Below are 18,769 nucleotides of genomic sequence, written 5' to 3'. Positions count from 1 at the left end.
AGTATCTGGCTCTCCTCCCTCTTCCCTGTTTCTTACTGGGCAATTAACACTGGGAATCATAGAATCACCAGGTTGGAAGAGACCCTCCGGATCATCGAGTCCAACCATTCCCATCAATCACTAAACCATGTCCCTCAGCACCTCGTCCACCCGTCCCTTAAACCCCTCCAGGGAAGGGGACTCAACCCCCTCCCTGGGCAGAAGCACAAGCCTAACTCTGTGCTGAACGTGGCATCTACCACTTCACTAGGAGAATCCAAGTATTGGGAACCCCCTCTTTCCCTTCATTATTCCCAAACAGGCTGAAAAGTACTTGGGTTTTGCCAGCAAGGTGCTCCGGTACCATCTGAGCTGAGGCTCATTATAATCTGCAATAAATCATAGAATTATAGAATCACCAGGTTGGAAGAGACCCACCGCCTCATCCAAGTCCAACCATTCCTACCAAACACTAAACCAGGCCACTCAGCGCTTGCTTCCTAATTGAAAACACAGACAACTTTTTTTTTTTTAAACATCCTGACTACAAAAATTGTTAAAAAAAAACTTAAGCCACACTTTGCAATGTAGAGAAATGCAGAGGGATGAGAATCCTGAGCAGCAGAAAGCGCTCACAGGGTAATCAACTTCATATTTCAAGTTTTTGTAGCCAGGTAAGGCTGTTGTGAACATTTAAATAAATCCCTCCCTCCAAAGGAGGACAATAAGTGCAGCTGCGAGGCCGGCTGGGGCTGCAGCGCGGGTGCTGCAGGCTCAGCGCGCGTCGTTGAGCTGCCGGGCCACGCTGAGGATGTGCTTCGCTCCCTTGCTCAGCAATAAACTGGCCAGCTCGACACCCAGGCTCTCGGCAGCGTCCTGAGCCTGGCCGGGGACATTCCTGGCTGTGATGCCGACGTGCTGCACGTCGTCGTTGGGTCCGTCTTCGTTCTGCAAGCAGAAAACACCCAACCTAAGGCAGTGGGCAACTAGTAGCATAAGCCCCACGTGACACAGGCTTAAAACCGTGGTCTCTGGCACCTCACACGTTTCCAGAGGTCGGGTTGTGTTTTTCAGCTGTGGGTTTGGGTTCTTCATCCCCGAAAGCTCACGTACCTGTTGGGGGTAGTGAACACTAGTCTGCATCGTCTCCTTCAGGCTATCGGACCCATCCAAGCTGTACACGGCTCCTGTCAAATACAACTTGGAAAGGCACACGGGAGGGGTTAATACCATGTTCAACAGAAAGCCAACTATCCCCGTTTTTAAAGAAACCACACAACATAAGGAAGCTAAATCGGGAGGGGAAAGCATTTGTGGTCCTACAACACAACTAGGGGAAAAGTAATTGCTGCTGGGGAGGGGGCAACTTCACAAGGGAAAACCTGAACCTTTTCTTAGCCCCCTACTGCCTTAATCACACGTCATGTTGGATAGGAACGGTTGGACTCAATGATCCGATGGGTCTTTTCAAACCTGGTGATTCTATGATTTCTGGGGTCAGAAGGAAGACTTTCAGATCGCAGGGCAGCACTGCCTTTAAAGAAGGGTGGGGATAGAACTCTGGTACCGACTATAAGGGCCTTTTCTAGACAAAGAGATTTAGCATCCTGACCTTCTCACACTCATGCTTTGGACGCAGCCCTGGAAGGCTCCAGTCAGACGCCTACCTGCCCTTCCTGGCTATAAAGGCATCTGCTGGAGTTACTGTCCAGGAGTGATCAAGGGACACACACATGCTAGACTGAGTTCTCAGAAATAACCCCAGACACAGTTCTCCTCACCTGGCCATCTTTCAGCATGGTGCTGACGGCGACAGGGACACTGCAGCCACCCTCCTGAAACAGAAAGCAGGTGACACCAAGGCCTGACGCACTCAAATCAGAAGCCTCTGAACAGTTTAGGCTACACAACCCTGCCTGTTGCTCTGCTTGTGAATCGAGAAGGGCCTGCAATCTCTGCTTTGCAGCTCCAGTGAGGTGTAATAGATTTCATGTACTCTGGTGTCAGGTCAACTCGCGGAGGGTCTGCTGCAGAGAGCAAGGGCACCCAAGACACCTACCAAACGTTTCATGAAGGCTCTCTCAGCAATGCAGCACAACACGGTGTCTGCATCGTGCAGGGCAGACACCATATTCAGGATCTCTTGGTCTTTGGCACGAACTTCCACTGCTAAGGCACCCTGTAAGAAGAAACACAACACGGTTATCATGATAATCCCCCAGTTCATATGTCTGTCTGCACTCAATGTGGTTCACGAGACAGAACTCGGAGGCTTAAGCATGTTTCCCTGAGGAAGTGATGTTTAAATGCTTACAGAAATAATTACACACCAATCCACTGGCTGCGGAGCCATCCTATTGCAGTGGCCAAGACCAGGGTGTCACCTCCAACCTAACTCAGTTACTAGTGCTTATAAAGGGACACTGGGATGGGTGTTTCTATATGATGAGAAGGCTGAATAAATCTAAGCTTTTCAACCTTTTCTCAAGGGCTGAATGAGTAACAGTGACAAAAATTCTTTCCTAAACTGGAAATAATATTATGGGGGGGAAAAAAAAAGAAGGAACTGCATCATACCAGACAAAGATCACAGGGGAAAGACACTGCGGCACATCGCCATTACCAGCAGCAATCAGCCCCCACGTACCTGTCCAACAGCATAGAGACAATCCTCAGGGCTTAGGAGCTGGAAGAAAGTCAGATCAGAGTTAACTCCAGCAGCACTGTTCAGAACACAGCAAATAAAAGTGAGATGCTACGCTCACCTTTAATATAAATGGGGTTTGTGCCAGACCAAAGAAGTATCACCTCCCCCTTCCCATACCTCTGTGTTTCTACCTCTGAAGTGAGGTAACACGCCTCCTTTCACCTGGACTAATACTCTGTGAATGAACTAACCAGAAAACTCTTAGTCATGCACTCTGCTGTGTTGTGGGACAGCAGAATGCTGAGAGATGATCAGATAACAAAGTGGGTTTGCACCACAGAAAAATGAGCACTGTAAATTTTGGTACAAACCCCAAAATACCCCCTGAAGTACACGAAATTACACACTAATGTGCCCGTGGAGTCAGCAGACGGCACACTCATCCCTGATGGGACAACCACAACTTCTAAAAGGCAGTCAATGGTTCAGCAGAGAACAGTATTTTGTGTGTTACTGCTCGTCACCTGGCCAATGCGACTCTCCCAGCCCATCCTCTTGAGCCCCGCAGCAGCCAGGATGATGGCACTGAAATCTTCCCTCTCGTCCAGCTTCTTTATGCGGGTATTTAAATTCCCTCTCTGTAGAAGTGATTAAGCAAGCATAGAAACAGCAAACAGTCCTGTAGCTACCTAATGTTTGCTTGAGAGTGTTTATAGAACATACAGAACCCAACAGCCTCCAAGCGAGAACTGGAATCCCATCCTCAAAGAAGTGTTAAACACGGACAATCATTTCTTCAATTAGAACTTTGCCGAGCATTCGGGAATATCAATTCAAGCACTGACTCTCAAAAGATATTCACGTCATTACTAACCCAACACCAACTCCTTTCACACAGGGAAGAACAAGGTCACAAGAGGTTCCTTACAGCCTCACAAGGAAGCAGAGGAGAGGGCTGCTGTATGCTACATGTGTCTCTCAGAAGAGGGATAGCGAAGTGCAGCCTCTGAGGAAGCCGTTTGATCCCAGGGTGGGCAGTACAAATCAGCCTCAAATTCTAGATTTCGCACTAAAGTCAGATTTTGCCGTTTGCAGCTCCCACATTTTGCCAGGAAAGGATACGATATCCCTGAATTCCAAGTGAGGGAACTTCTTTTTGAGCTGGGCTGCTCTCCGAAGTGAGCTGGTTCCGATCACGCTGTGGGGATAATAAAATCTATGAAATACAGAATACTCCTACACTTACCTCCAGACAGAGGGAGGTCTGAACTTTCAAGTTAACAGTTGATGACTATTGTTTTAATCAACACAAAGATCCAAGAACTTGCCAATGATTTTGATCTCCTCAGAAGAAAGGAAACCACTCTGTGAGGTTCAGCACAAAGCCTGCCTGAAGCTAGGTGCAGGTAAGCCACTCCCAAGGAACCAGAAAACCACAGAAAAATGCCAGAGCTTTTTGCCACTGAGCATGAAGTATTCCCTTTCTAGAGATGTATGCAGTTTGCTTTTCCTGGTACTGGAGTCCAAAACAGGTGTGATTTGCCCACTATCCAGATACACAGAAACACGAGTCTACATTTGTGTCACAGCGAGTTTATTCAACACAGAAAAAAGGATTTTTTTTCCATCAGTTACCTTAACCTGAGTAATTCCATTTAGCTTTCTCAGACAAGAGACTGCAGTAACCTCTATGAAAAGGCAAAGAATACTAGTCCAGTCACTCAACATGGAGAAACTGCTCACGCTCCCAACAGAAGCTAAGTGATGCCAAAAAATAAGGAGGAAATCAGAACTGACTGGATGAGAGAAAGAGCACAGTCCAGGCCCACACAAGTTGAAATACTACCCCAGACAGCCTGTCTGCACTGGCTGCGCTCCCCTGCAGTAAGCAAAGTAGAGAGGAACAGGAATTCCTTATGGAGACGGGGATACAAAAAGGTCCCACTTGGGAAAACACCGCAACTCAAGGGTGGCTGGAGAGATCCAGCCTCACTCGGTGAACTGTACTCCTGGGAGACTGCACTCTTTGCTTCTGCAAATGGCTTCAGTGCAATGGAAAGTAAAGGAAAAACACTACAGGATAAAGCGCAGAGCTCGCTGCTGCTGGGAAGGATCAATCAACTCCTTCCTTCTATTTTTACACCTGTTTTCCCCTTCCTCTCCCCACTCACCTCTTTTCAGGAAGGAGGCTCAGTGTTTTCCCACAGTTTTTGGGATGAAAGACAACAGCATCGAGTGGGTTTTCCCTTCTGCAAAACAAAGCAAGAGCAGAATGGCTGAGAGCACGTAACAGAAAGCTGTTAAGCTTAACAGCTCTGTGACCGGTCCCCAGAGGAACCTGCTCTGGCTTCAAAACACCCCTTCAGCATTGTAAGAGCAGGGATTTCCAGCAAACCTGCTGGCTGTGGAACAATAGGACACAGCTCCTGTGTTTCCACCTTCAGAGACTACTCAGAGGGCGAACGAACACCTGGAAGGCCCCAAGCTGCCTTTGCTTTCTTTCCACCACCACCAACTGTAAAATCCAAGCCGCTCGGAGAACCAAATCTTGCATCCAAACTTACTTGCAGACAGCGCCAATGGTAAAACCAGGAGGAAGAGAAGTTGGCAGGTCCTTCAAGGAGTGAACCACAAGGTCAACTCTAAAAATAAGAAGACGGTGATCACTGAACAGAAGGCTGAGCTCACACGGTCCTTACTGGAGGCCTGTGGGTCACCTACAGGGGCGTGTGTATCCACCCTGGGAATTTCAGCATTTAGAACTACTACAGAATTTTAGTGTTGCTCCAGAAAAGCCTCTTCACTTTTCTCTGTCCCTCTTTTCTCACTTGTAAGATTAATATGATGCCTTCCTCCCAGCAGCCAAGCAAAACATTACTGTCATCAGGCTGAATGAGAGGAAGATGCCAGAGACATTCACAGAGATTCAGCAAACCAGTATGCAAACCAGTTACGGCTCAAGCTGCAAATAATAGCCAGCCCAAGTGAATGCTGTTTGCTTTGTTACGAGGCCAACAAACACCACTTTAAATGCTTGATTCTCTGGTATTTTTTTCCCTGACTTTACTCAGAAATGCAGTATTATGTGCCTACGTATCAGAGATGCAGAAAAATATCTTTGCTTTTAAACCCACTTTAACTAAGGCACGAGCGCCACTGAAACCCTCCTCAGGATAATGAAACAGAAAAAAAAGAATTAAAAAACTAAAAGCACTGATCTCGCTGATCCAGCAGCGGCCTGAGCTGAGTTTTCTTTCATGTAGAAAGAAGTTACCTAGAAAGCAGCACAATTTGCCCGTGCCCAATTTAGCATGCAAAGATGTTAATATATGTTAACATGAAACACCAAACACATTATGCAACAGGTTACCACCACCAAGCAGAGTTTTAATAGAAAGTACTGGTGAGCAAGAACTAGATCAGATCAGATTCAATCCACTCTGATGCACATGTTACACAAGAATCACAAGAGAACAACACCCAAACGGTGTAAGCCAAGCAGCAACTCCACTGCAAAATCCATGGTCTAAGCCCAGGGGAAAAATACAACGATTTATCAAAGAATTTCCTATTCACAGAGGTACCAAAGCAGAAGGAAACCAGATCACACGTGCAGCAAGCCAAAGATGTCCAAAGAGCACCACACGTGCCAGAGCAGGAAGAGAAAACAATGAGCCCTTACTCGTTTCTTTCAAGTGCATTTTCCAGCTCTTTGGTGAAGAGGCTCTTCTCCCCAATCTACACATAATGGAGGAACAGGAATCACAAAAGAAAAATCTGCAACTACATCATCAAATACAATTACTTCTTGTGCAGAGGATAAAGAGAACCTTTACCTTGGAAAGGGCTGTATCCAGGATCTTGTCTCCAGTCGTTGACATGGCCACTGCTCAGAGAGAGAGAGAGAGAGCGAGCGAGCACAGGTGAAATGTGACATTGGAAATATTGTCACAAAAAAACAAGCAGCGCAGCGCCACAGGCTGCAGCATGAGCACACGCTCATTGCTACTGATACATCATGCTCAGGACAAGAGACACTGAGACTTCCTTCCCTGTCCTCAAAACAGAGGGAGAAAGAGGTCAGGGCTGGGAAAAGCCAACCCAACGGAAATTAGAATCATAGAATAACCAGGTTGGAGGAGACCCACCGGATCATCGAGTCCAACCATTCCTATCAAATACTAAACCATGGCCTTCAGCACCTCGTGCACCCGTCCCTTAAACCCCTCCAGGGAAGGGGACTCAGCCCCCTCCCTGGGCAGCCTCTGCCAGTGCCCAATGACCCTTTTAGTGAAATATTTTTTCCTAATGTCCAGCCTGAACCTCCCCTGGTGGAGCTTGAGGCCATTCCCTCTCGTCCTGTCCCCTGTCACTTGGGAGAAGAGCCCAGCTCCCTCCTCTCCACAACCTCCTTTCAGATAGTTGGAGAGAGCAATGAGGTCTCCCCTCAGCCTCCTCTTCTCCAGGCTAAACACCCCCAGCTCTCTCAGCCGTTCCTCATAATTGCCACGGTCTTTCTCTGGAGGGCCAGGATAACGCTGCTCAGCAGTTCCCTGCAGCGCAAGGCCAGGCCCCCACTATTCCTTCACTGCTCCGGACAGGAAGATGTCCGTAGCGCATAGTGTGGTACAGCCAGAATCGAAAATGGAGCAAGGTAACACCATCTGCACGAGACAGTCCGAGCTTCAGCTCACGAAATCCACCTTTCTGCTCTAGAAGAAGCCAGCTACAGCTGCTCAGCCACACAACTCATGGAATTCAGACGGCAGCATTTGATAAGCAGGGCTGGATCCATCTCCTCACGACAATACTCTACACGCACCTCTTGCACACAGAGATAAGCGGGTGGCTCCCACTGTCATCCAGCACCCAGAACCCCTTACCGATCTCAAAGCAGAGGTCAGGATACAGCTCCCGGAGCATCTCGACTACACTGTCAGTCTGGATCCGGGCCAGCTGCGGGGAAGCAGAAAGCAAAGCCCTGTTCAAAGAGCGCATCATCTGTACAGCAGCCAGAGAGGGCTCTGCCGTACCTCGATGGTCAGGCACGCGTGATTGCTGCATTCTCTGCATCGAAAGGATTAGGAATGAGGAGGCCCAAGTAAAGTTGCTTGTACGTATGCACAAACTACTCAAATCATATGAGCGTGTATCACAACCACAGCATTTCACTGAAAAATTTATTTTATTGACCAAGGAGCAGAATAACATCTCCCCACATCTCGTGCTGTAGTGAGCTGAAAAGCACAGACAACGCAAAGTAAGCAATTTATGGAGTTAAGAAGAGCGACTACAGCAGAAAACTCTGTGTCAGCATCGGCACACCCTATTTCCAGCTGTGTTATTAAGGTCCCCCAGTCAGAAATTCCATTTCACAATGCCATTTCACCCTGAGACCATTTACCCACCCAGTTCTGAACTCGTCAGCAGGCAGAAAGGTATGAAAAACCACGCTCCTGCTGCTTGGTGACAAAATAACTCATATTGCGTGCTGGGTAGGCCGTGTCTTTTTTGCAGGAGTAGTGAATGTTACTTATACTGTAAATTTTAGAAACCTGTAGGATATCACTGTACCCCTGGAAAAGCCTACAGTAATTAGCAATTGCGGGCTACTTTCCTCTTTAAGATTAGGGCTCTGCTTGGAGTTTCTATGGAGAAAATTAAAAGTAACAGCTTTGGTGTACACACACTGCCAGGAGCGGATCACGAAGCAGCAGAAGGAGAATATTCCCTTAACAGAAGAACAGCAGAAGCAAGACGAACAGCAGCAGTGGATAAGTGGGGCCGTGAACTCCCGGAGCCTCCCGGGAGCACGTTATCTCCGTAGAACGGGCACGGTTATCTCGGCGGGGAGAGCCGCTGCCCTGCCTGCCCGGCCGCCGCGATACCCCGTTATCTCCTGGGGGGTCCCGCAGGCCCCCCCAGCCACCTACCTGGCTCCGGCGGGTGCCCACGCGGACTGTTCTCCTGCCGCAGCCGTTCTGGCCCTGCGGCAGCAACCGGGTCAGCCCCGCTCCCCACGAGTCACGGGCCCGCTGCCCCCGCTCCAACCCCCGAGAGTCACGGCCCCGCTGTCCCCTATTACCCCCTGAGTCACAGCCCCCACCCCCCAAAGTAACGGGACCCACTGTCCCCCCTCCCCTCCAAGTCACGGCCCCGGTTCCCCCCAACCCCTCTGCTACCCCTCACCCCCGAGTCACGGCCCTGCTGTCCCCTCTTACCCCCCGAGTCACAGCCCCCACTCCCCAAAGTAATGGGACCCACTGTCCCCCATCTCCTCCAAATCAGGGTCCTGGGTCCCCCCAACCCCTCTGCTACCCCTCACCCCCAAGTCACGGCCCCGCTGTCCCCTCTTACCCCCCGAATCACAGCCCCCACCCCCTCAAAGTAACGGGACCCACTGTCCCCCGTCTCCTCCAAGTCAGGGCCCCGGTTCCCCCCAACCCCTCTGCTACCCCTCACCCCCGAGTCACGGCCCCGGTTCCCCCCAACCCCTCACGAGAGTCACGGTCCCCGCTGCCCCACAACCCCGAGTCCCGGCCCCGCTGTCCCCACTCCCCTTTAAGTCCCGGCCCCGCTCTCCCCCGTCCCCCTCTCAGTCCCGGCCCCGCTCTCCCCCGTCCCCCTCACAGTCCCGGCCCCGCTCTCCCCCGTCCCCCTCAGTCCCGGCCCCGCTGTCCTCTCTTCCCCCGCCCCCGTCAAGGCCCCGCCGTGCCCCCCACCCCCCCGAGTCACGGCCCCGCCGTCCCCTCCCCTCTCCCCCCACCCCCAAGTCACAGCCACAGCCCCTCTCCCCACGAGTCACGACCCCGCTGTCCCCTTCTTTCCTCCCCCCCCCCTCAAGTCACGGCCCCGCTACTCACGCCGCCCGCTCCCGGCTCCGCCATGGCCCCGCCGGCTCTGACGTCACGAGCACCGCCCACGTGACCGCCCCCGCCGCTCACGTGACCAACACAGCGACCGCCCCCTTGACCAATCCGGCGACGCCCTGCCGCCCACGTGACCGCCCCTGCCGCCCACGTGACCCGCCCCCCACCCCCCCCAATCACGGAGGAGCCGCCGCCGCCGCTGCCGCGTTCCCGGTTTATTCAGGTGCTGCGCGCCGCGGCCTCCGGGGCCGCCGCCTTCCGCGGGGGCGGGTCGGTGATGAGGGTCAGCTTGTTGAAGACGCCTCGCCCGAAGTAGTCGGCCACCACGGAGAAGCCGTCGTTGGAGCACTTGAGCTGCCGGAGAGAAGGCGGCGTCAGCCGGGACCCGCGGGCCCCGGGACCGAGCCCACAGCCCCGGGGCCTGCCCCGGCTACAGCGGGTGCTGCTGCCTTCAGGCCCGTGCCCCGTTCCCGGCTTCCCCGCTCAACCCTGAGAAAGCACCACACGGATGCGACGCTGCTAGCGCAGCCCCATGGCACCGACCTGGCCCCATCCTGATCCCTCCTCCTTAATTTAGGATCATGGAATAACCAGGTTGGAAAAGACCCACCGGATCATCGAGTCCAACCATTCCCATCAATCACTAACCCATGTCCCTCAGCACCTCGTCCACCCGTCCCTTAAACCCCTCCAGGGAAGGTGACTCAACCCCCTCCCTGGGCAGCCTCTGCCAGGGCCAATGGCCCTTTCTGTGAACAATTTGTTCCTAATTTGGGCTATACAAGTTGCTGACAAGCCGTCACACCGACCCACAGGTCTGTTTCAGGGCCAGGGGAGAAGAGTTTCACCTCTAGAGAGGCTAAAGAGACACTAGGGCAGCTCTGGTGTTCCCACCATTTCAGAGATTAAAACTACCCAGTGTTCCCACCGTTTCAGAGATAAAAACTACCCGGTGTTCCCACCATTTCACAAATTAAAACTACCCAGTGTTCCCACTGTTACAGAGATAAAAACTGCCCGGTGTTCCCACCCGGTGTTCCCACTGTTACAGAGATTAAAACTACCCAGCGTTCCCACCATTTCAGAGATAAAAACTACCCGGTGTTCCCACCATTTCAGAGATTAAAACTACCCAGTGTTCCCACTGCTACAGAGATAAAAACTGCCTGGTGTTCCCACCGTTTCAGAGATTAAAACTACCCGGTGTTCCCACCGTTTCAGAGATTAAAACTACCCGGTGTTCCCACCGTTTCAGAGATTAAAACTACCCGGTGTTCCCACCCGGTGTTCCCACCGTTTCAGAGATAAAAACTACCTGGTGTTCCCACCATTTCAGAGATTAAGACTACACGTAACGCAGCCACCCTAAGGCCTAACACCTCGTTATCCCGACCCAACACAACCCTGTTCACAAAAAGCTGTCAGCCCAGTCTCTGGGGACCTGTAACTTGGTGATCCTAGGGGTCTTTTCCAACCTAGTGATTCTGTGAATCTAAACCAAATCCATTTAAGCTCGGTAAAGCAGGCAGCATTCCCCAACCTGATGCTGAAACTGGTCGTGCAGATCTCTCTTCTGCTCCTGGGCTCGGATCATGTCCATCACTTTGCGGTTTTCCGGCATGCACGTGGGACATTCCGAATCGCTCTCGGAGTAGCTTTCGAAGCAATGCTGGTGGAAGGAGTGTCCGCAGAGGAAGTGGACGGAGGGCAGCTCCAGGGCGCTGGTGCAAATACTGCATTTGGTCTTCTGAAAGATCTTGGGACTGAGGGAGCGAGAGGAGGCAGAAGGGTGAGAAAGACAAAGCGTATTGTCCCTTAATAAAAGAAAAAAAGTTCTATCCCAAGACAAGCCCGCACACAGCCCTGCACCTTGCTTTTAGCTCCTCAATCTCCTGGCGGATCCGCGTAGTTTCCTCTCGGTATTTTTGAATTCTCTGCTCATCCTGCTCTATATGGCGGCTCTGCTTCTGCAGCTTGTTGACGAGATAATCCTTAATCACGGACAGGGTGGCAGTGGAGTTATGAGCCAGCGTCTGCACAACTGAGAGCAACCGAGACGTTAAACACCAGCAAATAAAGTGCCACCGCGCTGATCCTGCCTGGACAGGCTGCTGTCCTCAAAAAGACCAGAAAAAAGAACAGAAATCATGTACAGACATCTCTATAACTGACACAGCAGATCCTCTTTCGTAATTAGGGACCTGTGACTGACATCACTTTTCTGTACAAAGCAGGGTATTGCTTCAAATAGAGGGCTCAAACTTCATTGAAACTTCTCTCAAATTTCTATAGAATAAACTAGTTTGGGGGCGGGATTTGGGGTGACACGTCGTTATTACCGAGCAGCGGAGGCATAAGGTTCTTGTTCTCAATGTGTTTCAGCACCGCAGCAATATACTCTTTGCAGTCTTCCTCCTTCCGTGCAAAGTATCCGAGAGCCTGTTCCCAGAGACAAGCCTCTTGGTCTCCATACAACTCGCACACCTCGATCACCTTCTTGTACTGCTCGTTCTGCATGTGGTAGTGCATGATCTGTTGGAAACTACAGGAAAGAGAGACTCATCAGCTGCAAAAATCCACCTCTCCTTTTGAGTTCAGGTTTTCACTCAGCCATGCAATCCCCAGACAGTCACATCAAGCCAACACAGCTCTGTCGTTCGCTCTCTGCGTAACCTCCCTGCTCTATCAACAAAATATATTCCACTGAGTTTCTGAGACACTAAAGAGGCCATTACCGTCGTAAGGCAAGGACATTTACAGCTCAGAGATCCCTACAGTGCTTGGGAGGGACGGGACTCTATGGACAGTAGCAACACTCACAGTTTGCCCTGCTCGTAGAGGTAGAGGACACCATCCTTAAAATTGTGCATCTGACATAAGACCAATGCCTTGTCAAAGACTGTTCTGAACCTTCCGCTCTTCAGGAGGGTGAGGGCTTCATTGTGCAGCTTCTCCTTGATCTACAGAGAAGGGGGAGAGGTCAGGGAGAGCAACGCACGCTCACAGTGAACATTTTGCATTAAGACCTGAGAACGACCTGCAGCTCTTTCACAGGGGAGGACGGTTTTGCCCTCTGTCTTTTTTAAGCAAACAGGACACGATTTCCTTTGCCCAAACAGTCAGCACCCTCAAGAGATGTAGGAAAGCAAACAGAGCTGCTTTTGTGGAACAGCCATCTGCTTACAGAGGTTGTATTGTCTGGAATCTGTTAAATGAGATTCATACAAAACAAGCACAGCCTTGCTGAAAGGAATATTCCCCTGGCTAGCAAGCTGCTCTCCCATTTATGTGCCAGCACATGCATTGCTAACGTGAGGCAATGCCCATCTGGAAAGGTTATGGCTTTGCAGGAATGGAAGCAGGATTCAAAGCTACCAAATCTCCCGCTCAAATCACAAGGCTGGAGGAGCTCAAACCTGCTCATCTTGTTCATGTGCCCAGTTCTGGAGCCGAAGTTCCAGTAAAGTGTCGTAGACACCCTGCGGGGAGTCAGCCTGCACTTCAGTCATGTGCTCCAGAAAAGCCTTCAGTTCCCGCGAGTTGTTTGCAAAGACTGGGATGAACTCCTCCGAATTAGCCTGTAACACAGAAAAAAAATCGAGCACCCAGATCAGTTCCAGCCAGACTGGTGCTTCTCCCCTGCCGTGCAGAGTGCTCATTCCCAGAACCTGTGACGCAACGGGTGCAGCACAGTATGGGATGACAATTATGGTGCAAATCAGCCCTGAGCAATAGCTTTAAGCTGTCTCCTGTCTCTGGGGCCACCAGTGCATGCAGACAGGGCTTCTTGCTATACCTGAAACACCAGGCTTGCACCACAAGGCATGGAGAAGCGCTTGCTGGCTGCAGCGTTATTACTCGAGAACAACAGCTCTCTGTCCACGCAAACCCTACCTTTTGCCCTTCCAGCATTCCAGGGCCTTCATTATCTCCCGACGGCTGGTAATGGGTGCAAAGGATCTTCAGCAGTTCTGTGGTCTCGTTGGGGACATGGTGCATCAGGATTTTACCGTACCGCTTCATGTTGCTCTCTGCCTGATCGAAAGGCAGTTTTCCAATGTAGCGCAAGGCCTCTTGGTAGTTCTGTGGAGACAGCCAGCAAAATACTCACACGACACTGGCTTCTGCTCTCCTCTTCGAGGCCACGACAGAAAGCATTGAAAACATGCTGTGAGCATGGCACAAACACTGTTTGCTTTGAATTATCACCCAGTGCACTAGTCCTGCTTGTTTTCCTCCCCACAAAGGAAGCCTGGCTGCAGCCCAGGATAGAGAGTGTGCGATTTAGATCCATCTCTCACACACAACCCTCCTTCTTCTTAAAGGCCACTTAAAAAGCCACATCTGACACAGAACAAGCCACCGGCTCTGATTCCCACCTTTAGTCTGCCACACGAGCCCGTGAAAGCCAACACACCACATAGCAGCAGGAACTGTTCCCAGTAAGAACACAGGAGCAATAACAGCTCCTCACCTTGATGTCCTCTAGCTGGATTTTGAGGTACCACTCATGATGTGCGTGCTTCTCTGCCAGGTACACAGCGTGGGAGTAGTAACCTGCTTGGCGAAGCACCTTGATCGCTGTTTCCACATCAAAGCGGACCTCACTCTCGCTCGTCTGCAAGACCAAAATCAGAAAGATGGTCTCTCAGCAATTCCCCCAGTCTGCAAGGGGCAGTCTTTTATGGAACAGAAGGAAAGTCAGAACAGGGACAACTCGGTACCTCCCAACACAAAGGAAAAATCACCCATGCAGGAAGGAAACAGCCTAACTGCCTCTCCTGAGCTTGTTGGCTACACTGGCAGCACTTTCCAGACTTGGACAGCAAGCCAGCCAAACTGAGAATGTAACCAACAGCTTAGAAATAATGCAACAGAGATGGGGGCACCAAGGGACAAATCCATTCTTCTCTCTCTCAGCAGCTCCACAGGGGCCAATTCACAATGTCACCACCACCCCTTTTGAACTACGACGACTTTGAACCATTTAACCTTCCCCAAATACCTTAATGAACTCCTCCAGCTTGGAGCTGTCTTTGAGTTTGGTGTAGCAGTTCAGCAGGAGCGTAGTGTGGTCTGCATTGGCCAGGGACTGCAGGTGGAGCGTCTGCAGATACGCAGTGAGGTTGTGGATACGCTGAGCATCCAGGAATTTCCGAATAACATACGATGGTTCCAGTTTCCCTATCGTTCTGAGAGGTAAACAGTCACATCACAAGACACCATGTACTCAGGAAGTAAAAATAAAGGGAGGAATTAAAAATGGAGCACAGAGAAGCCTTAACTTCAGTAGGCACTAACCCACTTGGGACCACTCAGCTACACACTAGAAATAATTGATTACATTGAAAGACCATAATCTCACTGATGTTTTCCCACTGGCAAGATTTTCACCTCAAGTCATGCCTTTTGCGGGGTTTGTTAGTTGTTATTTCTGGGCTTAAACAGAAATCAAGGACTCCGCAGCTCCTATCTGTCACGGCTCCATAGGATACCCACGTACCTGATGTACTGCTGGATGGCTCCGTCGTGGTTCCCCTTGTTGTAGAGATGATCGCCGTACTGCCGGAAAATCTCCGACAAACCATCGCTGTCCAAGTGGTGGCTCTTGGCCAGGTTAATGGCCATTTCAAATAAGTTCTTTCTGAACAGCATCTGTTAAACACCGTATAAAAACAGCATGACGGAAACACCACCCCACAGAAAATGTTCAAATGTGTCTGGAAAACCAGTTATTTCTTCTTTTGGGGGCTGTCCACATACGTGTCTTCAGGCTTTTAAACACCAAATGGCTTATACCAAGGATTACGCTGAAAAGCTATCGGGTCACTTGTTTGGTAACTCACTTACCTGAGCAGTTTGACTTTTCAGTCTGCAGAGCCAGTACAATCTTGCAGAGAGAAAGCAGAGAGACTAGTAACAAAACAGATTTACGTGCCTCGAGTTTGGTTTGCGTATCCTTCTCCTGCAGGACGTGAATCTTCCCGTCTCTGGTCAGTACATACAGAGAGCCCCACTCCGCTAACACATCCACTATATCATCAAAGACCGAGCTGTACGCAATGAATTTGTTGCACAAGTCATAGATATTCAGGACCTGCTTGTCTGAATTCTGCGCCTCATTCCCAGCAAACTCTGACCTGGAGAGCAGAAGGAGGTTTTAGAATATAAGGAGAGTGCAACTTGAATTCTTGATATCGATACAAACCAGGGATGTGCAGAGAGCAAGACAAATGGGGCTTACGCAGGCAATTAAAGTAAGCAGACCCAGCAGCAAAACACTACGTATTCACACACAAATTCCATTCAACTGGGAAAAAAAATTCCACTCATTCAGCATGCTTAGCTGCACTAGTGTCACGAGAGAATTAAATCGATAAATGGGTCTGAATGAATCTTAACAGCCACTGACAAAGCTGCCATTGGCTCACAAGAGCGAAGCATCACAGAGAAGGAGGAAAAAGAGGGAAAGCAGGAAACTGCAAGAGCCAAAAGAACTCATCCGTTCCACGGAGCCCTACTTTGGAGAAGTCTTTCGGTCCTTGGAGACAATGATGAGGTAGCCCCGATACCAGTGAACGATGAGCTTCTGTCCCTCAAAGGCAAAGCAGGGGCCACGCTCATCTGGTTGATAAAGGTACACGCACTCGTTTCCTGCCACGACGAACTGGAGGTCCTGGGAGGGGTCGCTGAGAGACGAGCAGCGCAAGCCACAGCCACGAGTGTCCAGCTCCAGGCGAGGATAATCCTTCACTGAAAGCAAGTAAGACTGCAGAAGAAACGCAAGGTTGTGGGGATTGCTCCAAATCAGACTCTTGATGCCCACAGTCCCATGTTTTCCCGCTAACTTCCCACCTGGATGTTCTCTGTGGTCGCCACGAATAGATGTGTTGTTTTGCCAGACTGTCGGAACGCAAGGCCAGTAACGGGATAGCTGCCTTCGTGTAGGATCTGAGTCTTACTGTGCCGGTCTCGCGTGATGTCTCCTTTTGTAAGGACAACACTCCCATCTGCAAAACCTGACACGTGGGACACACTAAGCTGTTACTCATTCAGCACCCTCAAATTATCCTGCAAGCCATTCCAGCCTGGAAGGCCACAACGTACAAGCAGAAAGCTCTTTGAGACCAGTGCAGGAACCAAAGTACTGAGAGCATTTGTAAGCTCACACCATCACTGCTCTTACACTGCCACAAGTTAAGCACGAAATATTACAAAGGAAGGGTTAAAATCAAGAAGGGAAATTGGCTTTTTGCTTTTAAAAAGAGGCTTCTATATGGTCCTTGAACAAAAGCCCTCTGTAACATGAGGTTATCGCAAACCCAATGGTTTTTCCTGCACTACAACAAAAGTTTCATACTAAGTTCAATAAATGCGTAACCTTACTGAGTGGGGAAAGAGGACATCAACTGAAAATAACTGCTTCCCTTTCCAGTACCAAAGTTATTACTGTAACAAATGCAGGCTCAACCTAAACGTACGTTATTTCTCTTCTCAAGCATTCATGCAGTGCACGATACACCATCCCTCTTTGAGGGCAACATAAAAACTGTGTGAGAAGAAAAACTGACAGATAATTCTATGCTGATTTTCGTGCTGTTAAACTTCCTTACATCTGAGTAAGGACCGTAACATGTTTCTTAAAGCTAGTGCAGCTCCGTTTTACTTACCAATAGCCATGAAATTCAGATTCTCGTGGACGGTTAAGCAGGATACAACCGTGGGCTTGTTACCCGGAATTGCTGGAAAAATGCGTGTGCAAAGAGGATTGCCACCATCTCTTTTCTCCAGGTTCCAGACTTTAACCTGCAAATAACAACAATCAGGCATAAGCAAAGCGTGAGGCATGAGGAGGCCAAGACCTGGCATTAAAACGTAGCAGTGCCCAGAAGGAGCAAGCTACTTTAATAAGAATTGCACCAATCAGAGAACTGTTGAATCATTAAGCTTTGAGACCTCTACGCTCATCCAGTCCAACCATGAGCCCAACCCCACTGTGCTTACTAAACCGTGTCCGCAAGTGCCACGGCCACACATCTTTTTAACACCTCAGGGGATGGTGACTTCACCACTTCCCTGTGCAGTCTGGTACCACATTTCACCACCCTTTCAGTAAAGAATTTCTCCCTCGTAGCCAGTCTAAACCTCTCCTGGCACAACTTGAGGCTATTTCCTCTCATCCCGTCAGCACTGTGTTCAGTTCTGGGCCCCTCACCACAAGAAGGATGTTGAGGCTCTGGAGCGAGTCCAGAGAAGAGCAACGAAGCTGGGGAAGGGGCTGGAGAACAGGCCTGATGAGGAACGGCTGAGAGACCTGGGGGTGTTTAGCCTGGAGAAGAGGAGGCTGAGGGGAGACCTCATCGCTCTCTCCAACTCCCTGAAAGGAGATTGTGGAGAGGAGGGAGCTGGGCTCTTCTCCCAAGTGACAGGGGACAGGATGAGAGGGAACGGCCTCAAGCTCCGCCAGGGGAGGTTCAGGCTTGACATGAGGAAAAAATATTTCAAGTAAAGAGTCACTGGGCACTGGAACAGGCCGTCCAGGGAGGTGGTTGAGTCACCAACTCAGGTGCTGAGGGGCATGGTGACTGATGGGAAAGGTTGCACTCAGTGATCCGGGGGGTCCTTTCCAACCTAGTGATTCTATGATTGTCACTTGGGAACAAAGCCCAGCACCCTCTTCACCACAACCTCCTTTCTGGGAGCTGCAAACAGCCACGAGGTCTCCCCTCAGCCTCCTCTCCTCCAGGCTAAACACCACTAGGCCCTCCAGCCCCTTCCTCGGACTCACCAGGGGGTTGATGCCCTCCTCGTCCTCGCCCACGGAGACCAGGATGCTGTGCTGTTTCAGCTGGTAGAGGTGCGTCACTCGCAGCTTGTAGGCCTGGAAGCCGCTGGGCCGCAGGGAGCGCGGCACGAACCAGATCTGCCCTTCCATATGTGCAGCGGTCAAGGCCCGCAACGCTCCAGCCACGGCAGCCGCCCCCGCCCGCCGCCCGGCCCCGCCGCTCCCCACGCCAGGATATCCCCGAACACCAGGCTGCCGCGGCCCGAGTCGCACACGGCGATGCCGGGAGGCAGGGCGAACGGCTTCCCGCCCGGCCCGTCCGGCCCCGGCGGCTCCTTCAGGGCCTCCCGGTCGAAGAAGAGGAAGCGGCGCCACTGCAGGTACGCCGCCATCTTGGAGGACCTTCCCCCCGCTCGGCCCTTCCCATCGACCCCTGCGCCGGAGGCCACGCCCCCTCACATATAAGTCCATCATCCCTTAGCCACGCCC

At 50.9% G+C, this 18,769-nt stretch overlaps 2 protein-coding genes across 3 annotated transcripts; both read right to left on the bottom strand.

Annotated features, from left to right (window-relative positions):
- Nucleotides 1-499: 499 nt before the first annotated feature.
- Nucleotides 500-9,544, bottom strand: HMBS (hydroxymethylbilane synthase). Of its 2 annotated transcripts, none has more exons than XM_069876663.1 (14): nt 9,490-9,544; nt 8,560-8,607; nt 7,510-7,582; nt 6,463-6,512; nt 6,309-6,364; nt 5,191-5,268; nt 4,798-4,875; nt 3,749-3,824; nt 3,151-3,264; nt 2,627-2,665; nt 2,039-2,158; nt 1,761-1,814; nt 1,093-1,179; nt 500-927 (listed from the first exon to the last, which is right to left on the bottom strand). In XM_069876663.1, the coding sequence occupies exons 1-14, from the start codon at nt 9,511-9,513 to the stop codon at nt 754-756; spliced, it is 1,071 nt and encodes a 356-aa protein (XP_069732764.1). In that variant the 5' UTR covers nt 9,514-9,544; the 3' UTR covers nt 500-753. The 2 variants fall into 2 exon arrangements, with proteins under 2 accessions (XP_069732764.1, XP_069732763.1); XM_069876662.1 differs by having other exon boundaries at nt 8,560-8,613; nt 9,490-9,537.
- Nucleotides 9,545-9,695: 151 nt separating this feature from the next.
- VPS11 (VPS11 core subunit of CORVET and HOPS complexes) lies at nt 9,696-18,700 on the bottom strand. Its single transcript, XM_069876661.1, has 16 exons — nt 18,519-18,700; nt 18,284-18,432; nt 17,166-17,301; nt 16,351-16,514; nt 16,017-16,264; nt 15,434-15,635; nt 14,999-15,150; nt 14,501-14,687; nt 13,970-14,113; nt 13,390-13,578; nt 12,912-13,073; nt 12,316-12,455; nt 11,835-12,037; nt 11,365-11,536; nt 11,036-11,258; nt 9,696-9,849 (listed from the first exon to the last, which is right to left on the bottom strand). The coding sequence occupies exons 1-16, from the start codon at nt 18,670-18,672 to the stop codon at nt 9,715-9,717; spliced, it is 2,760 nt and encodes a 919-aa protein (XP_069732762.1). The 5' UTR covers nt 18,673-18,700; the 3' UTR covers nt 9,696-9,714.
- Between the last annotated feature and the right edge of the window lie 69 nt (nt 18,701-18,769).

The sequence above is a fragment of the Phaenicophaeus curvirostris genome, chromosome 25 (assembly GCF_032191515.1).
Source record: "Phaenicophaeus curvirostris isolate KB17595 chromosome 25, BPBGC_Pcur_1.0, whole genome shotgun sequence".
Classification (NCBI taxonomy): domain Eukaryota; kingdom Metazoa; phylum Chordata; class Aves; order Cuculiformes; family Cuculidae; genus Phaenicophaeus; species Phaenicophaeus curvirostris.
The sequence above is the reverse complement of the archived record's forward strand: the minus strand, read 5'-3'. Positions and strand labels throughout refer to the sequence as shown.